The 27,608-nt window shown below is 44.2% G+C and overlaps 1 protein-coding gene across 1 annotated transcript in view; it reads right to left on the reverse strand.

The window, feature by feature from the left end:
- Window positions 1–948: 948 nt before the first annotated feature.
- Window positions 949–27,608, reverse strand: part of OLFML2B (olfactomedin like 2B) — a 260,819-nt gene continuing 234,159 nt past the window's right edge. Inside the window, exons 3-7 of the mRNA XM_044674859.1 lie at window positions 21,831–22,007; window positions 17,152–17,383; window positions 15,466–16,017; window positions 2,093–2,269; window positions 949–1,579 (exon numbers count right to left, since the gene is read on the reverse strand). Coding sequence (XP_044530794.1) covers window positions 978–1,579; window positions 2,093–2,269; window positions 15,466–16,017; window positions 17,152–17,383; window positions 21,831–22,007 — 1,740 coding nt within the window. The 3' untranslated portion in view covers window positions 949–977. The remainder of the gene's footprint in view (window positions 1,580–2,092; window positions 2,270–15,465; window positions 16,018–17,151; window positions 17,384–21,830; window positions 22,008–27,608) is intronic.

The following is a 27,608-nucleotide window of genomic DNA, read 5'->3' on the forward strand; positions in this document are numbered from 1 at the left end:
TGTGTGTGTGTGTGTGTGTGTGTGTGTGTGTGTGTGTGTGTGTGTGAGAGAGAGAGAGAGAGAGAGAGAGAAAGAGACAGAGAGAGAGAGAGACAGAGAGAGACAGAGAGAGACAGAGAGACAGAGAGAGAGATCAAGACAATGCCAAGGGAATTGGTGTGATGGTGTAAATGAAGGAGATGGTACAAAAAAACTAGAAGGAAGGGCGGGCATTTAATTTCAAATGGCCCCTAGTGGTGTAGACTCCAGATATGCTCAAGGCATCCATATGAAGGTGATGATTCTATTCAGTGAAGGACAGCCAAGCAGGACCATAACTATCTCCCTTTTCAAGAAGATTTACTATAACACAGACATCCACAGTCAGCTACAGCCATATTAGGCAAAAAAAAGTCAATTTTTTTGTTTATTTTTGTTTATTTTTTATTTAAAAAATTATTTTTTGTAGGTTGGATTTTTTTTTTACTTTTTAAAACACAATCTTAAGTCTTTGTGGTTAAAAAAAAGCATTCTTTATATATATATATATATATATTTAATTTTTTTCCACTTGAACCTTTCTCTTCCTCTCCTTTTGCCATATCCAGATGGATTATATTACCTAATGAAGAAGTCTGTTTTTATAATCTGGGAATAAGCAATGGGAGAAGGAGGGTTAGGGTTAGAGGAAGAGTGGTTACTAGTCAAATAGAACTGCACATTTGCACTTTAAAAAAATGGAAGAAGAGACCAGCACATATAAGGATTGATCTACAATCCATGTTAAGAAAAAGATCCAAACTGTCATTTCACCCTTTGTAAATTTGTACAAATAATAATAATCTTTAAGGCACACACGCACATACAAACACACACGCACACAAACCAACACAGATACACACACACACACACACACACACACACACACACACACACACACACACACACACAAAGGTGCTAGTGGCCCTTTACTGCCCCAACTTGCATAGGAGGAGGTGTCAGTAGGCAAAGATGACATGGTAGGTGACCTGGTGGCCATTGTCCCAAGCATAAAGTAGGCGATCTTTGGGGTTGTAGTCTATCTGGGTGGTATAAGAGTATTCATTTTCAAAGAGCAACCGTGGTACTATTTGGGTATTGGTGTGGGTGTCAAAGGCATAGGAGATGTTGGCATTGCGCTGGTTGTAGCTGTCCACAGCATAGAGCACCCCACAGATAACAAAGCAGTTCCCATAGAAGTTGCGCCGGAGCCCAGTCCTCCAAGTGGTCTCCTTCTGCGTGCTCAAGTCCACGGAGTTGAGTTTGCTAAGGACAATAACCTCCTGGCTAAAGCCCTCATCGTCGAGAGCCGGGTAGATGAGCCACAAGCCATTCTCATCCACTGCGAAGTCGACATCTGAATGGCCCTTCCATCTCCATGGTGTGGCTTCCTCATAGGCTACATCATGGAGCATGGCCCAAGCGGCCACGTAGCGTTGCTTCAGGTCATATTTGATGATATTGCGAGTAAAGGCACGGTTATAGTAAAAGGCCCCATTGTATACTACGTGGCCTGTGCCAATCCAGCTATAGGGGAGTTTGTAGGAATTGCTCCAACGACCTGTAAACAAAGGCACAAAGAAGCAGCGATCAAGAAAAAGCCATCATCAAGACAAGGGAGTGGAAGGATGATCAGGTAAAAGAAACAGGGCTGGCCCCCATTCCTCTCTCTTTTTTTTTTTTAGATTTAAATATTTTATTTTTTTAGAAAAACTTTCCACGGTTACATCCCATTCCCCTCTTATGTCTCTTCTTGACTCTTGGGGAGCCTACTTCAGAACCATGTTAAGAAACAAGAAACTCTAAGAGATATAAGATCCCAAAGGTGTATCTTAACTTTATATCTTTGTTACCCAACCCTCCTAAGTTCTTCCTTACCTAGGGGGGCACACTGCCCCAATCCTGAAGGGATGCATACCACTCACTCTCATGGTCATGCTAAAGAACCCTCCTGACTTCTCTTTATGTTCTATTGGATGACTAAGTCATACTCTGAATTAAAGGGGGTTTAGGGGACCATTGGGGAACAGGCTCTCCATCAGAAGAAGCATCTGGGAGAACCCAATACACATACCTTGTTTAAAGTTATCCAAGTTCCGGAACTCCACCAGAGTATTGCCATAGTAATAATTGGTAACATAAATTCGCTCATCCTTGGCCAAGGGATCTTTCATCCATGCCCCTTCATTCCTCCCATAAGTGTTCTGAGTAGTGGGACCTGTGATGGTGGAGAGGGTGTCTTTGCACCTTCCTGTGAGAGGACAAGGAGATTTTTCAGCAAACATTGAATCAGGCTTATTTGAAGTACACTCAGCCTTGAGGCAACAAAGGAGGTTGTCCACTCCATGACTACTGTTGAGTAAAGCCCTGAAACTTCCCTTGTTGGCTAGTCAATAAGCAAGGATTCATTGTCCACTGGAGACAGTGCAGGACTGCTTAGAGACAACATGGTGGACAGAATTATTTGTGCATGGAAAAGAAGTCACCCTCTCAAGGTATTTGCCTTGCTCCTTTCAAACCACTGGAGGAGGAACTCTGGACCTTGTATCCAGGGTTGCTGTAGAAGATACAGTCCTTGCTTCTCTTGGAACTTATGTCATAGAATCCCATAGCTAAAGAGACTTTTCAATGTCCATTCAAAAATTGATTAAATGTCTATAGTATGCAGAGTGTTGTACTAGGTCCTGAGGGAGATGCGAGGTTTAGATAAGACACAGATCCTGTCCTCAGAGAGCTTTCAGTCTGATTGAGGCTGAGACATAAATGTGTGTAAGTACATTACACATCATTATGTAAATGCAATACAGTCATGCAAAAGAAAATTTTGTGTGAGATCTGCTGATATAGGGAATGGAGAAGGCTTCATGAAGGAGGAGGCTTTTGAACAGGGTTTTAAAGCACAGGGAAGAATTGAGTAGAGTGTATTTGGAGAACAGAGAATACTCTAGTTTTGTTGGAATATAGAATACATGGAAGAAGGTAATGGGATAAGATTGAAAAGGAGATTTAAAGTATCAAGTTTGTGAGAAGCCTTGAATAATGGTACAAAAATGTTTGAAGTTTACTTAGTAGGAGCTGTGTAAGGTTTTTATTAGAGGAGGGGTATCTGGTCATGCCCAGTGTCTCCCAAACCAAATTATATATATATATATATAGTGACTTCAGCTTGATTGACCCCTCTATAACCACAGCACATCATTTCAGTTTCAATTAATAAGCATCTCCTTGCTCCACTAGAGAAAGAAAAAAGACAAACAAAACCCTTATAACAAAATATCCAGTCCTCCAAAGCACACTCCTTCATTGAACATGGTGTTAAAAACTTTGTGAATGAGTAACAGTTGGCAGGGACTAGACAGCTGTTTGAGGAGTGTTGGTTGAATCCCACCACTTCTGGATGGGAATAGAAAGGAATACACCTTTTTCTCAGCAGTATATGGCACCTTCACAAAAATCGACCACATGATTGAGCATAAAAATCTCACATCCAAATGTAGAAAAAGAGAAATATTAAATGCATACTTCTCAGACCATAATGCAATAAAAATTATACTCAACAAAGGGCAGCAAAAAAAACTAAAAATTAACTGGAAACTGAATCCCACCACCTGGCTGATCTATTTGGACAGCCTCCATTGAAATATCCAGCTAGTCCTAATGGTGGGACAAGAGAAATAATCATGTCTGAAGTTCATGCTGGTGCTCCCCTTATAGCAGAACTCTAGGCTGGTCATTGGAATTGGAAGAAGCTGTTTTTAGGGGGTTTCTCCATGATCAAGAAGCACCATATTCACTACTGATAAGAATTAAGGCTAAAGTTTTTCCAAGAGGGTAGATATATAAAGTCTCTGGGTCCCCAGCATATGGCTCTGGGAAAAAGAATGGGGTTGTTAATAAGAGGAGTGAAGGCAACCGACAAGATTATATGCCAGGAAGAATTGGAAGCAAAGATAAGCCTGATGGGGCCCAAGAAGGGTGGGAGCTGAGGTCAGATGCCAGAGCCAGGAAGGGGCTGTGTCTTGAAGTGGGTCTGGTGGCAGGGCTGGGCGTGGGCATTTAGCGGTCTGAAGATTTATTTGTTGTATGAAGTAAAGCCATGTGATTGATTTAACAAATGCCACAGCCTACTCACACAAATGAGCATAACCCCCTTTACAGTGTACTCATTTTTCCAGGCAATGATCCAAACTTTTGGGGAATTCATCTGTGAGTTCTTTTGGAGCCTATAGGGTGGTTCTTCAAAATGCCCACAAGCAAGGCAAAGATTTGAGCTCTAAGGATGGATTAGATTTTTGCAAACAGTTCCAAGTCATTCAGAGTTAAAACTAGTGAAAAACATCAGTGAATTCAGTTCAAGGTTTCTAAGGAGGGGGTCACTAAAGTTTGGAAACATTGTGACTCAGTGGTGATGGTGCAAGCTTTGGAGGCTCCAAGTACCCCTTACTTACTGACAATATGGCCTCGGGCAAATCATAACAGACGCCTCTCTAGGTCTCAGTTTCTTCATCTATAAAATAAGGGACTAAATGATTTGTGATAAACTTTCCAGCTCTAAATCTGTGATCCCATGACTAACAATTTTAGAAGGAATTCCAAACATGATCTAATAGTAATAGCGAGCAAGGTTTGCAAAATGGTTTATAATAACCCTGGGATGTAGATGCTCTTATTATTCTCATTTTACAGTTGGGAAACTGAGGCAGAACAGGGTTAAATGATTTACCTAGAGTCGTAGAGTTAATAAGTATCTAAAGTAAGATTTGAACTCGGGTCATTCTAACTCCAGATCCAATGCTCTATCCAGTGTGCCACCTACTACCTCTAAGCAAGGGCAATATGGTTAGAATCAGGGCTTAGCTATCCAAACTCACAAGGTGGTCTTCCAATGTAGCTAGGCAGATGCAGCAGATAGAGCACCGAATCCGGAGTCAGGAAGACTTGAGTTCAAATCCTTGTTGATTCTATGACAGAAGTCAAGGGTTTTTAAAAAAAACCCAAGGGCATTAAGACCTTTGGAAAACCCTGTATAAAAACGTTTACATCCAGTCCTTTTCTTATCTGAGCCTCACAACAATCCTATAAGGGAGGTGCTTTAAATAGTTTTATTCCCTTACATTTTATAGGTGAAAAAACTGAGGTGGAGTGATTTGTCCAGGATCACGCACTTGGGAAATGTCTGAAATAGGTTAGGATTAAGCTTTCTTGATTCCAAATCCTGCCCTTTATCAGCGATTGGTGTGCCCCATGTATGTGATTCCCTCCCTCCTTATCTCTGCCTCCTGACTTTGTGGCTTCCTTTTAGTCTCATGGAAAACCCTATTTACTACAAGAAGCCTTTCTTTATCTCCCACAATGCAAGAGTCTTTGCTTGGTGGTTTATCTCCAATTCGCCCTGCATACATCTTGTTTGTACTTAGCCTTTGTGTGTTGTTTCCCCCAGTAGACTGTGAGCTCCTTGGGGGCAAGGACTGTCTTTTGCCTTTCTCCGTATCCCCAACATTTAGCACAGTGCTTGGCACATAGCAGGTGCTTAATAAATGCTTATCATTGATTTGACATCCAGCTGTCAAACCTCCCCACTAACCCTCACATTTTCCAAGCAGGCTCAGTAGCTATGTGCAAAGCCCAGCGTGTAAACAGCTTTGTGGGAGGTTTAATGGGTCCAAGGCGGACTGAGATAGTCCTGCCTTTTAGAAACAAACAGGAACCAGGCAGGGGATTAGTACAAAGGCCAAGAGCTCATTTTCTCACAATTGACCTCATCCCTTATAACAATAAAATTGGGGCCCTGGATAGACTCAGGCTTCAGAGCTTTGATGGAAAATATCTCATTCTTTGGCATTTGGAAGGATCTTTGCTGCCCATCAACAATTAGCTCAAACGTTTTAATGTTTGCACACCATCCCCACATCCCATAAAGCTCTGACCCAGTCTCTCTGCCAGGGACACACGGGCCACTTCCCCCGCCCCCCCTCTGCTTTCTCCCCTCCCAGTATTCAGGGTTTAGAAGGCAAGATGCTGCCACAATCCCTGGTTAGAACCTAGAACCCCAGAGCGCTTCTAGGAGTTTCTTGCTCTGTCTCATTCAATCAAACATATTAAACCACCTACTATGTGGCAGGCACTATGCCAAATGCTGGGGATACAAAGACACAGGGAAAAAGTTGTTGCACTAGTCTGAGCCATATCTTTTTGTCTGAGTCAATGCTGGAATATATGTTAGTAAGAAGGGGTTTTGTCTTTCATGTCTTATCAATGAGGACAAAGGAAGAGAGATGGAAGTGAGAAATGGCAAATTTTCATTGAAAAAAATTATTTAAAAAATAAAGTTCTTGAACTCATAGAACTAATTCTCTTGGAGTTGGGGGTGGAAGAGGGAGAGACAATGCATACGTAGTTAAATATATACAGAATGGGGGGCAGCTGGGTAGCTCAGTGGATTGAGAGTCAGGCTTAGAGACGGGAGGTCCGGGGTTCAAATCCGGCCTCAGACACTTCCCAGCTGGATGACCCTGGGCAAGTCACTTGACCCCCCATTGCCCACCCTTACTACTCTTCCACCAAGGAGCCAATACACAGAAGTTAAGGGTTAAAAAAAAATAAAATAAATGTATATAGAATGTATACGTGCACAGCAATTTTGGGATAGAGGGCACTTTGGAGTTAGATGGGAGTGGGGCTCCTTGCACAAGGTGGTGCTTGAGCTGAGTCATGAAGTCCACAATAGAGATGCAGGTAAGAATGCATCTAAGCCTAATGCTAGATCAAGAGAAAAGAAGTCTCACATTATGTGTGAGGAACCATAAGGGGCTCCATTTGGTTGGACCATAGAGTGGGGGAAGAGTAGTAAATGTATGCAATAAGGTTGGAGAGATAGGTTGGGATCTAGCTTGTGAATGGCTTCAAATGCCAAACAGAGGAGTTTCTATTTTATAATTGAAGCAATAGGGAGCTGGTGGCATTTACTCGTTAGAGGAATGCCATGGTCGAATCTACGTTTAAGGAAAATCATTCTGGCAGCTCTGTGTAGGATGGATTGGACCAGAGTGGGGAGAGACTGGAGCAAGGATGACTAATTAGGAAGCTCTTGATCTAGTCCAAGAGATGGTGACCTGAACTAGTGTGGTAGTTTTTGTAAAGAGAAGGGGGAATTTAGGAGAGATGTTATGGAGGGAGGAATGACAAGATTTGGCAACTGATTGGAAAGATGGAATGAGAAAGGATGAGCAGTCATGCCAAAGTCGTGAATCTTGGAAACTGGAAAGATGGTAGTGTCTTATATAGAAATATGGAAGTTCAGAGGAAGAGGAGGGATTTTTTTAAAGCCCTCACCTTCCATCTTAGACTCGATACTATGTATTGGTTCCAAAGCTGAAAAATGGTAAGGGCTAGGCAATGTGTGACTTGCCCAGGGTCACACAGCTAGGAAGTATTTGAAATCAGATTTGAACTCAGGACCTCCTGCGTCTATACCTGGTTCTCAGTCCACTGAGTGACTCAGTTGCCCCCAAACCAAAGAGTAGGTTTTAGGGAAAGATGATGAACTCTGCTTTGGGTATATTGAGACATCTACAGAACATTCAGTTTGAAGTGCCCAAGAAGCAATTAGTTGGTGTTGTGGGGCTGGAACTTGGGAGACAAATTAAGGATTTGAGAGTCAGTCCCATAGAAGAGACAATTAAACCCACTGTGGGGGAGAATGATCAGCTCACCAATTGAGGAGGTATAGAGAGAGAGAAGAGAAGATGACCCGGGACACAACCTTTGAGTACAGCATAGGTAAGGATATGACACTGATGAGGAATCAGTGAAGAAGACTAAAATGGAGAGTTGAGACAAGAGGAAAACCAGGAAAGAGAAATGTCACAAAAATCCAGAAGGGGGGGGGGGAGAGTATTCAGTAGAAGCCAGTTGACAGTATCAGGTGCATTTGGAGAGAAGAAGGAATTGAGATTAAGTTCATTAAATCTGGCAATGAGAAACTTTGGAGAGATTTCCAAGCCATGGTTCCCTGGGATGACCTGAGCAGACTTTCCATATCACTCTCCACATCAAGGACTTGCTTAATTAATCCTTCTTCCTAGCAAGGTCCCATGACCTCTGATAGAGATGCAGCCAAAAGAATAAGGAAAAACTCAAATGGTACTATCTAGGTCACAGATGTTGTTGGCCTTATAACAGGGTTTTCTCACCTAAACCCTTGGGGGTTCTCTGTGCCTAAGACTCTGAAAAAGGATCGCTCAGCATAGAAGTCTTCTTTTGAAACACTAGACAAAAGGAAACACAAATTAAAACACCAGATAGCAGACCACTTAGGTCTGGGATGTTCTGCCATGATGTCTCCTTACCTGGCATTGTTCACCCTTCAGTCACAGACCTAGTTCTGCAATTATTGCAAATGAGTAAGTTTAGGAAACCAGCCCCAAGACTCTAGATGTTCCTGCTTTTATCTATTGTCTTCTAGATATCCTCAGAGCAGGAAAAAGGTTTAAGTGCTCAGTTAAAGTCTATTGGCATTTAAAGCCTATTAGAACTGCCTCTTTGTTTCCAAAGCTTCTCTGCCTTGTCTTCTTGATTATGGTAGCATGTTCCTTCCATATAAATAATCCCAAAAGTATAGCATCCAGGAACCAAGTGGGGATTGCCTCTCCTCACTAATAAGGACATACGACCAATGTTTTTTTCTATCTCCTCTCAAGCCCAGAGATGTCTTGACAAAACTGGAGGGAACCCATAAGCCCGGAGCTAGGCAATGCTGATTTTCTGAAACTCCTCTGACTGTCAACTGCTGTCATCCCCCAAACCCTCCTTCAGGGCCCAGTACTTGCCATTCCCCTTGGTGAGCAAGTTTGGCAGGTGGTTGGAAGGCCAGTTGTTTTTGAGTTTGAAGCCTAGGCTAAGCTGGAACCAACATAACATTCTGGAGCCCAGTCAGTTCTGCCAAAGACTAAAAAATGAGGGCCATTCCAAAGTTCTCATCCTTGGCAGGAAACCAATGGCATTTTGGGAGAGTTAGGAGAACATCCTTTCATCTTCAAGGGAACCAAAGAGAAAGAAAATGTTTCAGGCTCACACACAAAAACAAAGGATGACACGTCTTAAAGGTTGTTTCAGAGTAGAACCCAACTAATTTTTGCTTCATTGGCTCTAAGAGAGGGCTATTACCTAATGGTAAGCCAAAACCAAAGAATTTGAGTGCTGGAAGGGTCCTTTGAGATTATGCCAATCTCTTCATTTCACAGATAAGAAAACTGAGGTCTAGAAAGAGTTATGGGTCTAGGGCAGTGATGGCAAACCTTTTAGAGACCAAGTGCCCAAACTGTACCCTCACAAGACATATGAGCCACACACACACCCCCATCCCAGACCAGGGAGGGAGGAAGTGCTCCCATTGGTCTACAGGACAAAGGAGTGGACAAAGTGAAAAATGACCTAAGATGCAGTGGAGAGGGGAAAGGGAGCAGCTCCCTCTGGCACCTGTGTTATAGATTCACCAACACGGGTCTAGGGTCTCAGAGGTAGTTAATGGTAAAAGCGGGGCTAGAAGGCAAGGAGCCAAGTCTTTTGACTGAGGTCAGAATCCTACTACACCAAACTGGTTCAGTATTTCTTAGGTGAGAGTCATGAGTCTTTTTTTTTTTAAGTTTTAAAATTTAGTTATTTATTCACTTTTCTGTTTGTTTACTTATTGATTTATATCCATCTCAGCTCAATATTCTGGTTTCTAAAGTATAGACATCTAGGCTACAAGATGTCAAATTTTTAAATGCTTTCAAAGAGTTGTCTTTGAGGGGTTGAAAGTGGGCTAGGAAAGTAGCTGAGGCTAGAATGCATCCATCGGATTTGGGGAGCATGAGGGGTTGGTAGTCTGTAGAGACTGTTCAATATTGAGTTGCTTAAGGAAGGTGATAAAGAAAATTCCAGGGCCAACCCATGGTTACTATTTTTCTAGGGCACCACCCATAGCAAGGGTGAGCAATGCTTCCCTCTGTAGGGGAAGAGGTGCCCAGGTCCAAGTTGGGGTGCCTGGGCCCAAGGGAAGACTTGATTGTTTGTCTATCACAGACCCCTTCCAGGGGTGGCCCTCTTTCCAATCTAGTGGGAGAAAGTGTAGAATATTCAGTTTATACTCTTTAGGGAAAAATTCAGTGGCTTCACTAAACTCAAATATTCAGCAGCTACAGGCTGTTATCATAACCCTAAGAGTCCTTCCTCTCTACTTCTCTTCACCCTCATCCCCGTCCCCAGCAAAGACATCAGCGCTTGTGGGTCTGGGAAGCTGCGAAAGCACTGACCACGTGGCAGGCTGGGAGATCTGACTGCCTTCTGCATTCTCTTCCCATATCCCTTCCAAGTTTGGGGCTGCAGGCAGTAGTCAGAGGAAAGCAAGAACGGGCCGATGATTTCCACCCTTTCATAGCTTCTCCAGGCTGTCATTGTTTGTTTGACTAAAGTAATGTCTGGCGCCAATTTATGTTCGCTGCTAAAGTTAGCAAAAAGTCATTTTATTTTGGGAGTTTGGTAATATTAAGGGGTGGGGTGGGAGGGAATGGGAGAACTCGAGACAGCCTGCAGTGTCACAAAGCCGAGTTTAAAATCGCTGGAATAAAGTGTTTCCATTTAAAAGCAGACCCATTTAGAAACACATCTTAAATTGTCCTAGAAACATCAAGGCTCGTCCATACTCAATGTTTAGCTGCAGCATCCCCAGATGTTAGAGCTGAGATCTGATCACCTCATTTTATAACCAACCACAACAATATATTGATTTTTTTTACCCTTATCTTCTGTCTTAGTATCAGTAGTATGTATTGGTTTAAGAGTAATAAGGGCTAGGCAATAGGGGTTAAGTGACTTGCTCAGAGTCACAAAGCTAGGAAGTGTCTGAGGCCACATTTGAACCCAGAATCTCCCATCTCTAAGCTTGGCTTTCAATCCACTAAGCCATCTACCTGCTCTTTCTCCAGCTCATTTTACATATGGGGAAACTGAGGCAATCAGGGTTAAGTTACTTTCCCAAGGATACACTGTGTTTGAGGTCATATTTGAATCCAGGACCTCTCTTCTCTGGGTCTGGCTCTCAATCCACTGAGCCACCTAGCTACTCTCTTAGATTTATTATTCTTGAGTTAAAATTGCTGTTTGTCACACAAGACACTCGATCTCCAGATTCTTAAGAGTTTTCACTATCTGTTCCTCCTTGCTTGGAAATCTCCCTTCTCATCTCTGTCTTCTGGCTTCCTTCAAATTGCAACTAAAGTCCCACCTTCTGCAATACATCTTTTCTGGTCCTCCTTAACCTTAAATGCCTCCCCTCTGGGATAGTCTCCAAATTTCCCTGTATTTATCTTATTTGTACATGGTTGTTTGCATGACGTGTCTTCCATTAGCCTGTGAGCTCCTCCAGGGCACATACACAGGAAATAAATAGCAGTGCCAGGATCAGAAGTCCCAAGACGCCAAGTCCAGCACTCCGTCCTCTATAAGATGCTGCCCATTTCTCGAATTTGCTCCTGTCTCATCTATGTCCCTCAGAATCTTTAGCGAGGCTCAGCTTCATTACCACCATCACCACCAGGCAAAGGCTTTCCTGATTCCTCAGTTGTTTTAATGCCTAATACCCATCTGATAAATTTATTTACTCCCATCTACCCCTTCTCTCCCCTAAAGAATGTATTTTTTTCTTTCTTTTTGCTGGTAATCTAATATGATCTTGTCAACCACGGTAATCTCAACCTCAGGGTAATCGCTTCCTCCCTGTATTCCTCTATCAAACAATTTTCGAACCTGGTCAGTTCTAATTCCACAAGCTCTCTCATGTGTCCCTTTCTTTCCATCCCAGTTGCCACCATCCCAAGTCAGGTCCTTCTTATCTCTCGACTAAATGATTTCAGTTACTTTCTCCTTGGTCTCTCTGCCTCTAGTGTCTCTCTGCTCCAACTCCTACCTCACACAGCTGCCAGACTAATCTTCCTAATGCCCGGGCATCTACAAAGCTTCCACTTTTCAGCTTAAAATCCTTCCACAAGTCCCTGTTGCCAACTGACTAAAGTCTTAACTCAGGGGGCAGCTAGGTGGCCCAGTGAATTGAGAACCAGGTCTAGAGACAAGAGATCTTGGCCTCAAACACTTCCTATCTCTGTGACCCTGGGTAAGTCACTTAACCTCAATTGTCTAGCCCTTCTGTCTTGCAACCAAATACTCAGTACTGATTCTAAGACGGGAGGCAAGGGTTCAAAAAAAGTCTTAACTCTATAGTCTGGCATTCGGGACTCTTTGCAACATGGTTCCAACATATGTCTCTAGTCTAATCTTTATTTACTTCTGCCAAACTGGTGCACTCACCACCATCTGAATATGTTCCCATCTTCTCCTTTTGCTCACTCCATCACCTAACGCTGAAATACCCTCTCATTCATCTCTACCCATCGCATCCTACCACTCCTTTAAAGTTCAGCTGAAATGTCACCTCCTCCCCGAAGTTCCTGTTGACCCTGACAGTAAGAAGGGGGCTCTTCCTATTTGGGATTCTCATGGTACTTAAAAAAAATAACCCTTACTTTCTGTCTTGGTATTGACTCAAAGAAGAAGAAGAAGGGCTAGGCAAACTATGTTAAGTGACTTGCCCAGGATCACACAGCTAGGAAGTGACGGAGGCAAGATTTGAACCAATGGTCCTCCTGATCCAGGCTTGGTGCTCTATCTCCTGAGCCCACCCCCAATAGCAATTTGTGCTTCTCTCCCATGTATTTATTAAGTTCTGTTTTGTATTACTCTTATCTGCATAAGTTTCTTATCTCCTTATAAACTTGATGAGGAAGGAGACCATGTATTATTTGTCTTTGTGATCCTTATTGTTTGGCATGGCATCTTGCACATTTTTATTCTTTTGGCCTGAATCTATAATTTTATCAATGTGGGAAATTCCTGGTGTGGAAACTCCCTTTGTTGACCCAGACTGGCAATTCATCTGTAACACAACCTTGGAAAACCACCGAGGGCATTGAGAAGGTGACTTGCACATAGTCACTTAACACAGGCAGGATATGTCAGAGGTGGGACCAGAGTCCATGTCTTCTTCACTCCAAAGTCAGCCTCCTACCCAGTATGCCACTTGGCCTTTTATTCTTCGTAGACCAAGGGCTTCATAAATGTTTGTTGAATTAAAACAATAAAACAAGAATCCATCAACACCCAGCATTAGGTTGTGGGAATCACTTAGCTGAGATGAGTGTGTACAGACAATTCCTCAAACAAAACAGCTTTCTACAGTTTCCCAGAACAAACTAGTTTGGGGGAAATCCCCCAATCTTTCTTTACGGCTTATTTAGTTAATGTTTTGAGTCCACATCAGCAGGCTCTTGTTTTTAACATTCCACAAATATAGAAGCACTCTTCTGGCCCCCTGCACCTAAGTAGGAGGTATATAATCTTATTGGATGATGGTACCTGGAAGAAATCTTATCTGGATATTTAGTGATGGTCTGTAAGTATCCTGCCTCTGAAGGTCCCTGTTTTAAACTTCAGATTAGTGAAGAGAGACTTTAGCATCCTTTCAAGGTTGACATCCCATTAATTGGAGTCACTGTCAAAAACTCTTGTTGATGGTAGCTATATCAGGGAGTCACATAGTTTAGAGAGAGAGAGAGTGTGTAAGCACCCTGCAGCAATGAAGAAAACCATTGCCTATTGTTGTAGGGAAATGAAGTAAGTGAAGGTGACAGGCAGAAAGCAGAGTAAAGATTCCAGAACACTGGGTGAGTGCCTAGCTGAGTGTGTCAGTTATTTACTTTATTTGTACCTCCCATCTACATTTATTTTTTACTATCTGCATTGTCAGTGAGGTGGCTCCAGGTAGGCGCTGTGATACTGCCACTTGGACTCCCAAAAGGGTTACTACCTAGTAACCTTTTACCCCTGTATAATTAGAATTCACTCCCTAGAAACTCTCTTTCCCAGCTTCCATGTTTCTTCTCATGTTACGTGCTAACGTAGGGAGGACATAATCTTGTGTAGCTCCTCCCTCTCACGCTTTTTTCCCACAAACGCAGCTGGCTTTACTCAGGCTTTTACTTTTGTCCTTTTGTTTCTTTTGCTTCGAGTGATTATTAATAAATCTCATAAAATATAATTCTTGGAGTTAGTGGGTATTGATTTAAATCTTACACTCCTTTGCCTTCAGAAATCTGGATATTTAAGGAAGAGGAAAGTCAACTTTCTAAACATCTGGAGGGATGAGTCAGAATGTGAATAGGGTTTGGAAGCATTCTCTGACTTTGGTAGCCATTTGCCTAAACTCATGCCACAATCTGTTTTCTATTATGTTCACCCTTCATTATCTACTAGCAAAACTCTACTTTTAACTCCCATCTTGTCTGCATTGCATTGTAGGCAGGAAGAGTGTGTTATTCCTTGATGAGACTAAGAGCGTGGGTGGAATTCTAGAAGCCTAGTATGGATGGTTGGCCAGCATCGCATATGGCTACCAGGCTATTTTTCTAGCATACTAAGGTTTAGAGAACTTTAATGTAATATTTCCATAGTTAGGAGCCCATAAAGCTCTGGCACAGAGAATAGGAAAGGGCTTAGGTCTTGTCAAGGGCACAGCTGCTTCTGATCTTGTGACAGAATAATCATGGTCTTTTGGTGTTTTATGCCTGGCCCAGAACAGAAGCCTGTCTCTGGGGATGGACATATAGAATAGAGAAACAGAGAGACCCTTTAAAGGGAACACTACCCAGGCACATCAGATACCTGAATCCATACAGCTTTATCACAAAGGAGCTTCTCCTAGTTCTCTTGTCTCTTTTCATCTGTAACCACAATGAGCTAATTTATAACTCCTAGCCCAAGAGTTTTGCTTCTGCCTAAATACACACACACACATTTTTTTTTTAAGAATAGGTGTCCCTGTGACACCCAGAAAGGAAGCACAGTGTTTGCTAATGGGCCTGATCCAATTATTGATGAAATTGGAAGCTTTGACTTGCTCTCTTTCTGACCTGGGGCAGCTTGCCTTTACTTAAGCAGCTTGGTAAACCCATCCCACTCTCAGAAGCTCGCCATATTGGTAAAGGACTTAGCACAGATGCCCAATGATTGCAGACATATTACAACTTGATACTGCCAATCTCAACAATACACATGCCTCAGCTTCCCCAGGGGCAGGGATGATCACCATGTAGTACCAGGCTTTCTGTCTGTTTGTATCTCTTTGCTCTAAGAAGTCTTAGAATGAGGAGAAAGCTTGAACTATTACCTAAGTTGCTGCTTGCTGACTCCAAAGTTCAGCTGCCCTGACTCTCTTAGTGTGGTAAGACCCATTTCTTTATTAAATAGAAAGAATTCAGCCGTTTGGACAGTAAAAGCTAATTCCCACTTTTCTATAGCATGCAAAACTCTCGTCCACATCAAGTTCCTAATTCGGCTCAGGAAGAGAAAACTCACCGATCACATTCCTGATGTCATCTTCTTCCTCTGGGCTCAGGGTAGGGCTGGACGGAGTTGTGCCCTTTCCAGCCGAAGCTGTGTCTATCCCAAGTGAGTCCTCGGTGGTGGGAGGAAGCAGAGCAATGGGAGTGCCTGTTGCCATTCCATCCAAGGCTACTGTGGTTGTAAAGGTCGCTGTGGTTAATGGCTCCTGGACGGTAGTTTGTGCTACTGTGGTGGTTGGTACCTGGGAGGTCACCTCATGGATATCATCTGGGGATTCTGTACTTGTAGGCATCACTGGGACTTGGTTGCTCAAGGTGGTAAAAGGGGAGCTGGTGACTCCCACTGTAGATTCAGTGGAAGCTCTAGGTGGGAGTAAAGTGGCTGCCATTTTGGAAGGTGTAGCCTGAGTGCTATAGTCTGTGGTCATGGTGGCACTGTCCGTAGTAGACAAGCCTCCCACTGTGGTTGGCCTACTGGTGGTGCTGGTCAACAGGTCATCGTGCCTCAAGAGCTGATCTTCAATGAGCAAGTCCATTGAATTCTCTCCACTGAAAAACTCATCTTCTGCCAAAGAGACAACACAAGACATGTAATTTGGCTGTCATGAGAATAGAAACTATTCAGGAAAAAAGGAGTCTTTTCTAACATTCCCCTATGACTTGGAAATGGCAAGAGTCAGGGAAATTTCCACCGAAAAGGAGGAGAAAGGGATAGGAAGAAGGAGATTGTATCTTCCAGAGGTTTATATCTAGCCCTTTGCTGCCATTTCTCCTGCTCACTAAACTCAGCTAATCATAACATTTAGCAGCCCTTCCTGCATATGGTGAGACTAATGGTCCCACAAAATCAGGGAGTGTCAGAAAATTAAGGCTAGAAGGGACTGCAGAGTCCAACCCTCACATTATTTTTTAAACCCTTACGTTCTAGACTCTAAATACTCTGAGCTACCCAGCTACCCCCCAACCCTTACATTATTTTTAAACCCTTACCTTCCATCTTAGACTCAATACTGTGTATTGGTTCCAAGGTAGAAGAGCAGTAAGGGCTATGGGGGGTCAAGCGATTTGCCCCAGGTCACCCTGGTAGGAAGTGTCTGAGGCCAGATTTGAACCCAGGACCTCCCATCTCTAGGCCTGACTCTCAATCTACTGAGCTATCCAGCTACCCCCCAAACCTCACATTTTCTAGAAGAGGTGATGAAGGTTCAGAGAGTTAAAGAGATTTGTTCAAAGTCAAACAGCTGGTCAGAAGGAGACACTGGGATATTTGCAGTCAATTCACACATATCAATAGGTAAGGAATGGACTACAACATTGGTATCAAGGAAATCACATTAATAGAAAAACTGGAGCAGCTCGGTGGTTCAGTGGATTGAGAGCCAGGCCTAGAGATGAGAGGTCCTGGGTTCAAATCTGACCTCAGACACTCTCTCTAGCTGGGTAACCCTGGGCAAGTTACTTAACCCCCATTGCCTAACCCTTACTGCTCTTCTGACTTGGAATCAGTGCACACCATTGATTCTAAGTGGGAAGGAAAGGTTTTAAAATAAATAAAATAAAATAGAAAAGCCAACATAGGGTGTATCTATGAAGAAACCTGCCTTTCTCTTGATGAAGCTACCCATTGCCCTCCAAATGAGCCACTGGTCCCACTCCACCATTTTCTTTCCCAGGGGAGTCCCTGCTAACCCCAACTCACGCTGCTCCTCGATGTCATTCTCCTCCTCAGAGACCTTGGCTTTGTAATAGGTGATGCCCCGTATGACGGTGGGTTTGGAGGCTGGACGTCCCCTCAAGTGGATCTGCCTTTGGAGGGGCCTCCGCGGCGTCATGACCTCCGGAGGTGCTGGATGCTGAAGCGGAAGGATATCGAGGGTGTTGATCTGTTGGGACACTGTTTCTTCCTGTAGAAACCGCTCTTCGTATTGCTGCTTTGGAAGACAGAAGGACTCTTTAGAGGAAGCCAAAGCCAACAGGAAGGCATTCTCAAGAAAGCCCTGAGGACAAGACAGGGGCGGAATGGGAGGGAACCTCTCCTATACGAGAACGTGGAGAGGATGAGAATATGCCAGTTGAGGAGGTTGTACCTAGCAGTGAGGCTCACAGAGAAGAGCTCCCAAGTGAATTATGTAACCATGGGAAAAAATATTTAATATTAAAAAATTAAAATTAGAAAATGCAGTCTGATAAATGTGCATTTCAACATAATGGCTCCCTTTGTAGTCCCAAGACTTTTATTTTATGCATTTCAGAAACTTATTCTGAGAAGGTTTCACTAGACTTGCCAAATGGGTCTAGGACAGTGATGGGCAAACTTTTTAAAGAGGGAGCCAAAGGAAAGGAAATGCTCATCTGTCAGTCTGTTTCTAAGGCATTGTATTGTATCCTACTCACTGTATTTGTCAGATTAGGAATAATGTCGTGGGGTGGGATAGAACATTTCATTGGGCTGTAGTTTGCCCATCACTGGTCTGGGACACTAAAAAGGTCAGGAACCCCTGCTGTGGAAGTATCAGATAGTCTTAGGGACCTTAGAGATCGTAGTCTATAGAACTGGAATGGAAAGGGACATCAGAGGTCAGCTAGTCCAACCCCCTCATCTTATAGATGAAGAAACTGAGTCCCATAGAGGTTAAATCTAACTAAGCCTTAGTTTCCTTATCAGCAAAATGAGGATGGTAATATTTGTGTCACATTGGGTCATTGGGAAGAGAATGGTTTGTAAACCTTGAACCATAGATATAGAGCTAGAAGGGAGCTGAGATCATTGAATCCATCTGCCTTATCTTATAGAGGGGAAACCAAGACCCAGAGAGGTTATGACTTGGCCAAGATCCCAAAGATAGTAAGTTTCAGAGCCAAGACTCAAACTCATACCCTTAGCTTGTGATGTGGTGCCATGAATAGAATCCTGGGCTTGGATGAGTTTAAATATGGTCTCAGACTCCTACTAGCTGTGTGATCCTGGGCAAGTCACTTAACTTCTATTTGCCACAATTTCCTCATCTATAAAATGGGATACTCATAGCACTTACCTCCCAGGGTTGTTGTGAGGATTAAATGTGGTAATATTTGTAAAGCACTTATCCCAGTGCTGGCATAAGGTAGGTGTTTAATAAATGATTATTTCTGTCTTCCCTTCAGCTCCAAAACCAGCCTTTGTGCCATTGCATCTCTGCTACATAAATGTGAATTAGTAATAGGATCCTATTATTATCTGGTCCAACCCACTCATTTACTGATATGGAAACTGAATTCCAGAATGGGCAATAATTAGCTAAAGTTCATGGATCAAGTTAGTAATAGCACCAGGACTAGAGTCTAAGTTTCTTGCCTTGTAGTCCAATAAGCTATGTTGTCTCCTGCCGTGTATGTTGTATACTGAGAACTGTTTCCTATTTGTTCTTTTAACTCACTCACCTATGTGAATGGTAATCATTGCATATGGCGCCATCTTTGAAAAGAAACACCTGACACCCTGGAACTCAGTTCCACGGGGTTTAAGCTCTCAGGACCAGACTATCCTGCATTTCCTTTTCTTAGAAGGGAAAGATTTTGCACGTAAAGGAATGACAAAAGCACAATATTTCCCAATTGGAAGGGACCTCAGAGTTCATCGAGCCTTACTTATTCCTGAAGCATGAATTTCCTCTACTGCATGGTCCACATGGGACACATTTCAAAATCTCTACGGTGAGGATCTCCCTACTTCCATAGAGCCCAAGCATACTCTCTTGGGCCACCATGAATGTACAAGGACAAAGCAGAGTGAAGGTTCTTAGGTCCTGCTCTCTGGATATGGGGTCCCATCAATTCCATGTGCGGCTGCCCAGAATTGCCTCTAGGATGATGGGCCGAGACAGTAGGCAAACAAAGGAGCCTCCAGATTCCCAGCTCAGTGTAACCTATGAAGTAATCTCCCATTTTGCCAAGGGGATAGTGGTCAAATTCCTTTAAAACTTGTAATTCTAGCCCCTGATGATTTTCACACAGAGAACAAAGCTGTTTCGGGGAAAAAAATAATTCTTGTCTCCAGGGACCACAGTCTCCCCACCACTTGACACTTGCCCTGGAGACAACAGCACATTCTCTACAGTTGACCTACAAATTTTGGCCTTGAAATACTCTAGATCCCACTCTACCCCACAAACCCATCTTCTTCCCACTATCATGAGAAATGTTGTCAAGACAGCAAAAAAGATTTTGGATATCTTGCCAGATACTCCCTTGTGTTCACAAATTCCCTGACCTGGGACAATAATTCCTTTGGGCCCTGGGACGTTGGGGATGCTTCAGTGGTTACTCGCCAAAGGCCCTAGATCTGTCTGATCTCTCCCTGTAATGCACTGTGCCTTTGGCAATTCTCTCTTCCAACACTCACACCTCATAACTATCTATGCAAATAAAAACAAAACCCAGCCACCCCTCCAACAGCTGATCCACTTGGGCCACTCAACCATGATTGATCCCTACAACCTTGACTGATGAGCAGAAGTCCAAAAGAAAGATGTGGTCTTCAGGTCAAGGCTCAGGATCACAGTGTGGCCTTAGGCCAGCAGGCCCAAAGGGCTCTTTCCTTTTCTGACCAGAAGAAGTCTCTTGGAAATGGGACAAGAGGCCTTAGCCCACAGCCCCTTGGTTCTGAGGATGAGGTGAATCTAATTGCCGGAGACTGGTTTCCTTCTGCATTGCAAAATCAAGTCGTCATCACTTTGTGGCAATATCCATGAGGGATCTTTAATTCTAGGCTCACAGGAGTGTATAGTAGCTCTGATCCCTTTCTCAGACGTGTAGATGGACCAAGACCATGGCCCTCCTTTTGCCAGGGAACATATAATTTCCTTGAATTTGCTGGAGACAGGCTAGGCTGCGTAGCAGCAGCCCCCACCAAGCCGTGGTTTTTCCTTCATTAATCCTGCAGTCTGTTACATGACTTCAATTCTTGGCCCTGCTCCTATTCCCCTCCCATCCACTCCGTGGCCATCCAGGCAAGGAAGTTTCCTAAAGACAAGCCCCCGACAAAGTGTAGCTCACATTCCGAGAAACTCTGACATTTCATGGTTCTCGAAACTAAGCAAACAAATCCTTACACCTCCTCTGTCTCCCTCTTCACTCTCCAAAGTGGCTCAAAAGACGGCTGGTGAGATGAGAGGGAAGCCTCCACCCCTGGGCCTCCCTCACCACTTCCCTCTCCTGCCTCCCCCTCATCCCACTCCCACCCCCACTTTGTTCCTGCTTCTCTGGCTTAGGGGAGATTGTGCTGACTTCAGCAGTCTGATGAATGGAGGCTGGAGAGGAGGAAATTTAACTTTGCTGAGCAAGGCAAAAAGAAGGGGTCTTTAAGTTTGGAGTGTCTGATTTGGTTTGCTGTTTGCCCTCAAGAAACCTGATCTGGGTTCCTCAACACACCACAGCATTTGTCACTGAGGCCAAGGAAGAGGTCCCCAAAGCTTGGCCCCAGGGAAATGTGGAGACAAATTTCACAGGCTCAAAAAGTAATCTTTCTGTTAGGCAGCTGGATGGAACTAAGGAATCATTCTGACACTGAGAGACTTTGATCCCCTTTTCCAGGAGTGACACTGGATCACTCTCCAAGATTAAAAAGACCCGGCTGTGAGTTTTCTCAGCATCACTGGAGACCATCTCTGCCAATGGAAACCCATGTTGTATGTTCATGGGCGCTCTCTCGTTTGTTCTCAAATCCTCCTACGGTATCAGATTCTTAGGGATTAGGAGTTTGGTCTCTGAGTGGCCCCTCTTTCCTCTCTGTAGTCAGACTCCAGCCTGGATCCCCAGAAATCCCCACAGCCCTATCCCAATGAGCCATGCCTTTCTGGGCAATAGACTATATCCTCCCACCCCTCCCAGACAGGCTTCTACTTTCACGCCTTCTCTAGGTCCCGTTCTCTCAAGACTTTACCAAGTGATTAACAAGAAGGAAGCGAATGGAGCTCTTCTGATGAACCAAAGTGCCAAGTGGGTGCCATCCACTTAACATGGCCCCAGATCACACCCATACGCTTGTCCACAAACCTTCAATGCCAGGAGTGAATTTAGTTCAGCATTTTAGGGACCAATGGGGAAGTGTCTTTAAATAGTTGCATTTTTCAGAGTCCCCCAAGACTGATCACACAGGCAATTGTCTAGAGCAGTGATTCCCAAAGTGGGCGCCACCGCCCCCTGGTGGGTGCTGCAGCGATCCAGGAGAGTGGTGATTGCTATTAAAATTTTTAAAAACTTAATTTCCAAGGGGCTAAGTAACATTTTTTCTGGAAAGGGGGCGGTAGGCCAAAAAAGTTTGGGAACTACTGGTCGAGAGTGTCCAGGCTTTAGATTTGGGGTCAAGGATCAAAGGCATTCGCTGGTGTGGGACCGTACCTCGGGGAGAGCATATGCCGCGGCAGCATCCCTCTGCAAGGCTGCCCGAAGTCCCGGCATGCTTCCTGGGATTTCGCTGGAGCAGTTTTCTTTGTCCCTCTTGTTCAATTCCCTCCGAATTTCTTCCACATCCTCTTTGATCTGTTCATTTTCCTTGGTGAGATTTTTAGAAACTTCCTGGGAAGGTGGAAAAGAGAAAGCCCCTTTGAAATGAACTGATGACAACAGGAAAACAGCTGTGGCAAAGGGACTCTGAGACTCATAAAGTTTTAGAGCTAAATGGGAACTCCAAAGTTAATTAGTCTAATCCCTTTGCCAAAGCATGAATCTCACCTTCTTTTTTTGTCTCATTAACGTGGGACAAATTGCCCTTGGAAGTCAGTCGGTTGCCAAGTATATATCTGGCGCTGTGCTGGATGCTGATGCCAGGTCACAGGTACAGTTTTCTGGGCAAGCCCACCACCGCTTTGGAATTGCTGAGTTGGAAATAGGGGTGTGATGGAACCAGCTCAAACCAGCTCAGGAGAGGCAGCTGCTAAATTTTCAGTGGGAGCATTTAAACATTGGAAATCAACAAATGCCACAATTATTGTTTTGCTGATTCAGAAAGTGTGAAAAAAAAAGATGTGAATAATGTACATTAAACCTAAAAGTGTGCCATGCATATTTGATTGGGTTTGTTTTCTAGAGAGTTGATTGTTCCAAAGATCCCATCTTTTGGGATACTCACTATTTGACAAAAACTGCTGGGAAAATTGGAAAACCGTATGGCGAAAATGAGGTTTAAATCTATTTCTTACACCTTATGCTGACATAAGTTCAAAAGGGGTATATGATTTAGAGAGCTGGTTGTTAAAACATTTACCTGATTGGAAGGCACCCTAGTCAGTAAGTGACAGGACTAGAACCCTAGTTCTTTGGATTTCTAGCTTAGCATTCTTCTTATGACTGTAAAAAGCCTCCCCAAATGCAAAACTGCTGGTCATACTTTCCAGGAGTACTTGGGCTTTTATAGCTTTAATGATAGGTCTGTGTTGCTCATAATCCATTATAATAATTAAAAGAAGGCAACACACATTTTTATAGCTCTTTTGAGGTTTACAAAATACTTTTCTTTTCTTTTCTTTCTTTTTTTTTTGTATTTTTTTGTATTTTTTTAAACCCTTACCTTCCATCTTGGAGTCAATACTGTGTATTGGCTGCAAGGCAGAAGAGTGGTAAGGGCTAGGCAATGGGGGTTAAGTGACTTGCCCAGGGTCACACAGCTGGGAAGTGTCTGATGCCAGATTTGAACCTAGGACCTCCCGTCTCTAGGCTTGGCTCTCAATCCACAGAGCTACCCAGCTACCCCCCAAAATACTTTTCTTGTAAGAGCTGTGTGAGGTAAGTATTACTTTTTCCAGCTGAAACATGGTGGTCAGAGGATGGGGGAAAGTGATTTCCTTGGAAATATCAGAGCTGGGACTCAAACTCAGGTCCTCTGACCCCCAAACCAATGCTTCCTCAACTATGCAGCAAGGACTATGTCTCTATGATGTGAAGGCCCACCATGTTTTTTCTCAGACTGTCTTACCTAGTCTTGTATTTTTTAACATTATAAGAAAATTGTCCTCATTTGGACCCCACTAATTTGAAGTTTGTGGTCATTTAGAGCCCTGAAATTTCCATTCCTGCTAAGAAAAAGGGATTTGCTAAGCAACATAAAGAAGACTAGTAGAAACATGTTCAATCTACTTGAGAACAAACTTTTTTTTCCATTTCTTGAGACCAAGTACAATCCTTTGAACAGAGTGAGCATTTGAATGTTTGTTGAATTTAAAATGCAATCATTATTGCCTCAACATAGAGGCAATAATAACAATAATGGGCAAGTCACTTATCCCTGTGGGCCTCAGTTTCCTCATCTGTCAAATGATCTGGAAAAGGAAATAGTAAACCCACTCTAGTATCTTTGCCAAGAAAATCCAAATGGGGTCATAAAGAGTTGGATGTGACTGAAAACAACTGAACAACAACAACATGCCAAGCAATGTCCTGCTATGAAGAATTCCCAAGATAAAAAGAGCCAAGGAGGCTAAAAAATCAACATAGCCCAGTGGCAGACTCATATAGGTTTCTGCCCAAAGGCAGCACTGACCATATATTCTTGATAAACCTAATCTGATAACTACAGAGGGGTAATAGTGGGGAAAGTCTATCAGTTCAGAAGACCTGGATTGACCAGGTTCAAGGTTTGGTTACCAGTTGTGGTAACCCTGAACAATTAAATTAATTACCCTCATGGAGTCTCAGTTTCTGGAATTCCTGTGTTCAAATCCAATCTCATATACTTACTTAACTGTGTGACCCTTGTCAAGTCACTTAAGTTGTTTGCCTCAGCTTCTTCAACTGTAAAATGGGGATAATAACAGTACCTCCCTCTCAGGACTGTTGTGAGGATCAAATGAAATAATATTTATAAAGTCTTTAAGACGGAATCAGGCCCTTAGTAGGTGTTTCCTTCCTTCCTTCCTTCCTTCCTTCCTTCCTTCCTTCCTTCCTTCCTCCCTTCCATTTCATTTCATTTTATTTCACTTCGCTTCACTTCATTTCATTTCCTTCCTCTTTAATACAGGGATTCAATATGAGGGCATTCAAGAGACACAAAGAAAATATAGATATATCTTCCACATCACAACTTTCTTTGTCACAGTCTCAATAAATCATGGGTTGGCATAAGAAATGAAATGGGAACTTTGGAGAGTTTTAAGGAAGCTGCAGGTGGCACACTAAGGCCAGTAGGTGACACAGAAAAAGATTAGAAACTCAGAAATATATAAAATAGATCTATAGTATTGGATAACATCAATATATTTTATCTTCTAATATCATAAATATACACAATATCTTTTTAAAAGTTAAAATAAAAAATTCAAGTTTGTGAAAAACTCAAAAGCCAACAGACAACACACAAAGACTAGAAATGTAGCAATAGCTTAACATTGATTTATATATAACCCACGATTAAATCCTTAACCCAAATTTTACAATAAGGTACTGTAAACACCACAGAAAAGAAAAAGAAAAAATCCAAACTTCTTTTCTGGTGCCAATGGAGGGTCAAAAAATTTTATGTGGATTTTCTAGATGGTGGAGGTTCCCTTGATCCTAGAGATGTGGAAGGAGTACCCATAATTCCTTTTCTCAAGAAGCTTGTGATCACCTGAATATCAATGTTTGCTCCATAGGGTAAAGATCAAATAAAAAAAATGTATGCAAAGTGCTTTGTGATGATAAAATAATAATAATAAGAAGAAGAAGAAGGAGGAGGAGGAGAAGAAGGAGGAGGAGGAGGAGGAGGAAGAAGGAAAAAAGAGAGAGGAGAGAGAGAAAAGGAAGAAAATAAAAGAAGGAAGAAACAAGGAATTCTAAAAGAGAGAGGTAAAGAGGAAGAGTATACCTGAAATAGGGTATAGCTATACAAAGATATGGAGGTGGGAGATGAGATGGCAGGTTTGGGGAACAAATAAATCATTTGGGCCACAATGCAGCCTGAGAGCTTAGACTATTTTATCTTTCCCTCTCAGCCTTTCTGGGCTGCTTCCAGACTTTACACTCCTCCATTAGCAGATATCATAGGCATGATCCCAGGAAATCTGGGGTCAATCCCAGGCACCCTCAGTGCCACAGCCTTCACCCAAAACAAGGCAGTACTAGGGCCTTGTCAAGCGATGGACATCACTCCAAGCTGAGGTTTTACAGTGATGATGGCTGTAGCATCTAGGAAGCGGCTGAGTTGAGATGTAAATATCTTATTAAGTCATGAGAGGTTAAACATGACTGTGGCTCTAGAGTTATGAGTCCTGAGTTCAACCCCCTCCCCTCAAAAAACCTCTGATATTTATCACCCATGACCTTGAATATGCAAGACAACAAGGCATAATGGCTAGAGAGCCATCTTTATATCAGGATTACCTGGGTACAAGTCCTGCCTCTGAGGCAAATCATACAATAAGTCATCTTTTCCTGGATACTCTCTTCTTTCTAAGTCTAAGAAACACCCTCCTGTTCTGTTTTTCCTCCTGCCTTTCTGGCCACTCCTTCTCTGCCTCGTGGTAGGTTACACTCACTAACTGTAGGTGCCCCCCTAAGGCTCCTCTTCTTTTCTGCTCTTTCTCATTTATGGTCTTCCTCAGCTTTCATAGTTTCAATGCTTGTCTCTCTGCTGATAATTCTACTTAATCCGGTGCTAAACTCTCTGTTGATCTCCAGGATCAAATATAAGGTCCTCAGTTTGGCTTCATAACTTGGTCCCTTTCTTTCCTTGCCAGTCTCCTTATACCTTCCTCCCCACGTGTCAGGGACCCAACAACGCTGACCTCCTGGCTGTTCTTCATCCCCTCATCTTGGGCATTTTCACCCCCCCCCCCCAAGGCTGGAACTCTCTCCATCCCCTCCACTTCCCCAGTTTCCTGATTTCCTTTAAGTCTCAGCTAAAACACCTTTCTTGGTCCCTCCAGCTGCTGGTGCCTTCTGAGGTCCAGGAAGAGGGAGACAGATAGAGACAGAAAGAGAGACAGAGAGAGACACACATAGAGACAGACAGACACAGAGACACACAGAGACAGAGAGAGTCAGAGAGAGCCAGAGAGGGGGAATTCGGAGGAAGATAAGGAGTATAGAGCTCCTACTATGTACTTTGACAAATAGTAACTCATCGGATCCTCACAAACAACCCGTGGCAGGTGCTATTATCCCCATTTTACAGTGGAAGAAACTGAGGCAGACAAGAAGCAAGAGCCTTGTGCAGGAGGATCACCCAGCCCGGAAGGGTCTTCCTGCCTCCCAGCGCAGGGCTTTCTCCCCGGCAGATGCTATGCTCGCCCCGGAGCTGGAGCCGAGGGGAGTTCAGGGCTGTCTCTCCGACGTCGGGATCTGCCAGTGCCAAGTCTGGCTTCCACTTGGCTGCCGGCTCCCCGGTGACTTTCTCACGGTGGCCAGGCCAGCCCCCACCCAGCCCCTTTCGCAGCCTGTCCCATGGCGGGGGAAGGAGCAGGGGGCCCGGCTGGGGCTGGGAGGTCCCAGGCCCTGCCGACCCGGTGGAACAGACCCAGGCGATCCCCTCGAAGGGGGAAGCTTTGGTTCGGACCTGGACGCGCCTCTTATCGCTCCCAGAGGGCTCTCCGTGGGAACGCCCCGGCCCCCCGCCCCCCCCCCCCCCCCGGGGGAGGAAAACATTTCTCCCGGCTCTGGGAAAAGCGCGCGGAGCTCGCGGAGCCCTTCGGGGCGGGCGGGGTGGGGGGAGGGCGGCCCTCCTCCTCTGCCAGACTTGGAGACAAATGGCTCCTGAAAGGAAGGGGGAGGGGTGTGTGTGAGGAAGGCGGGGAGGTGAGTGTGCCGAGCCGGGGAACTCTGGAGCCCGAGGTGGAAGGGACCCCGCCCCCCCCCATTTTAAAGAAGCGGGGCCTGACGCCGGCAGAGCTCGCACGCTCCGAGCCCCGGGCTTGGCGGGGACCCCACGGGACAGGACGGGCCAGGTAGCGCGGCCCCGTCGCTTTACAGCAGAGGACGCGGAGGCCGAGAGTAAGTGGCTCGTCTAAGGCGCCGATGGGCAGCGCCAGGGTCGCTGTGCCGAGGGGAGGGAGCTGCGTGCCCACCTAGGCTTAGCGCAGGGGGAGCCCCGGGGGGTGCCCCAGGGCCGGAGATGGGGAGAGGGCTGGGGGGGGGAGCGGGGAAGCCGGGCAAGGTGAGAGGAAGAACCCTGCTGAGGGCAGGGGAGGGGCCGGAGGGATGCAGGGG

Source organism: Gracilinanus agilis, chromosome 4, assembly GCF_016433145.1.
Source record: "Gracilinanus agilis isolate LMUSP501 chromosome 4, AgileGrace, whole genome shotgun sequence".
Taxonomy (NCBI): domain Eukaryota; kingdom Metazoa; phylum Chordata; class Mammalia; order Didelphimorphia; family Didelphidae; genus Gracilinanus; species Gracilinanus agilis.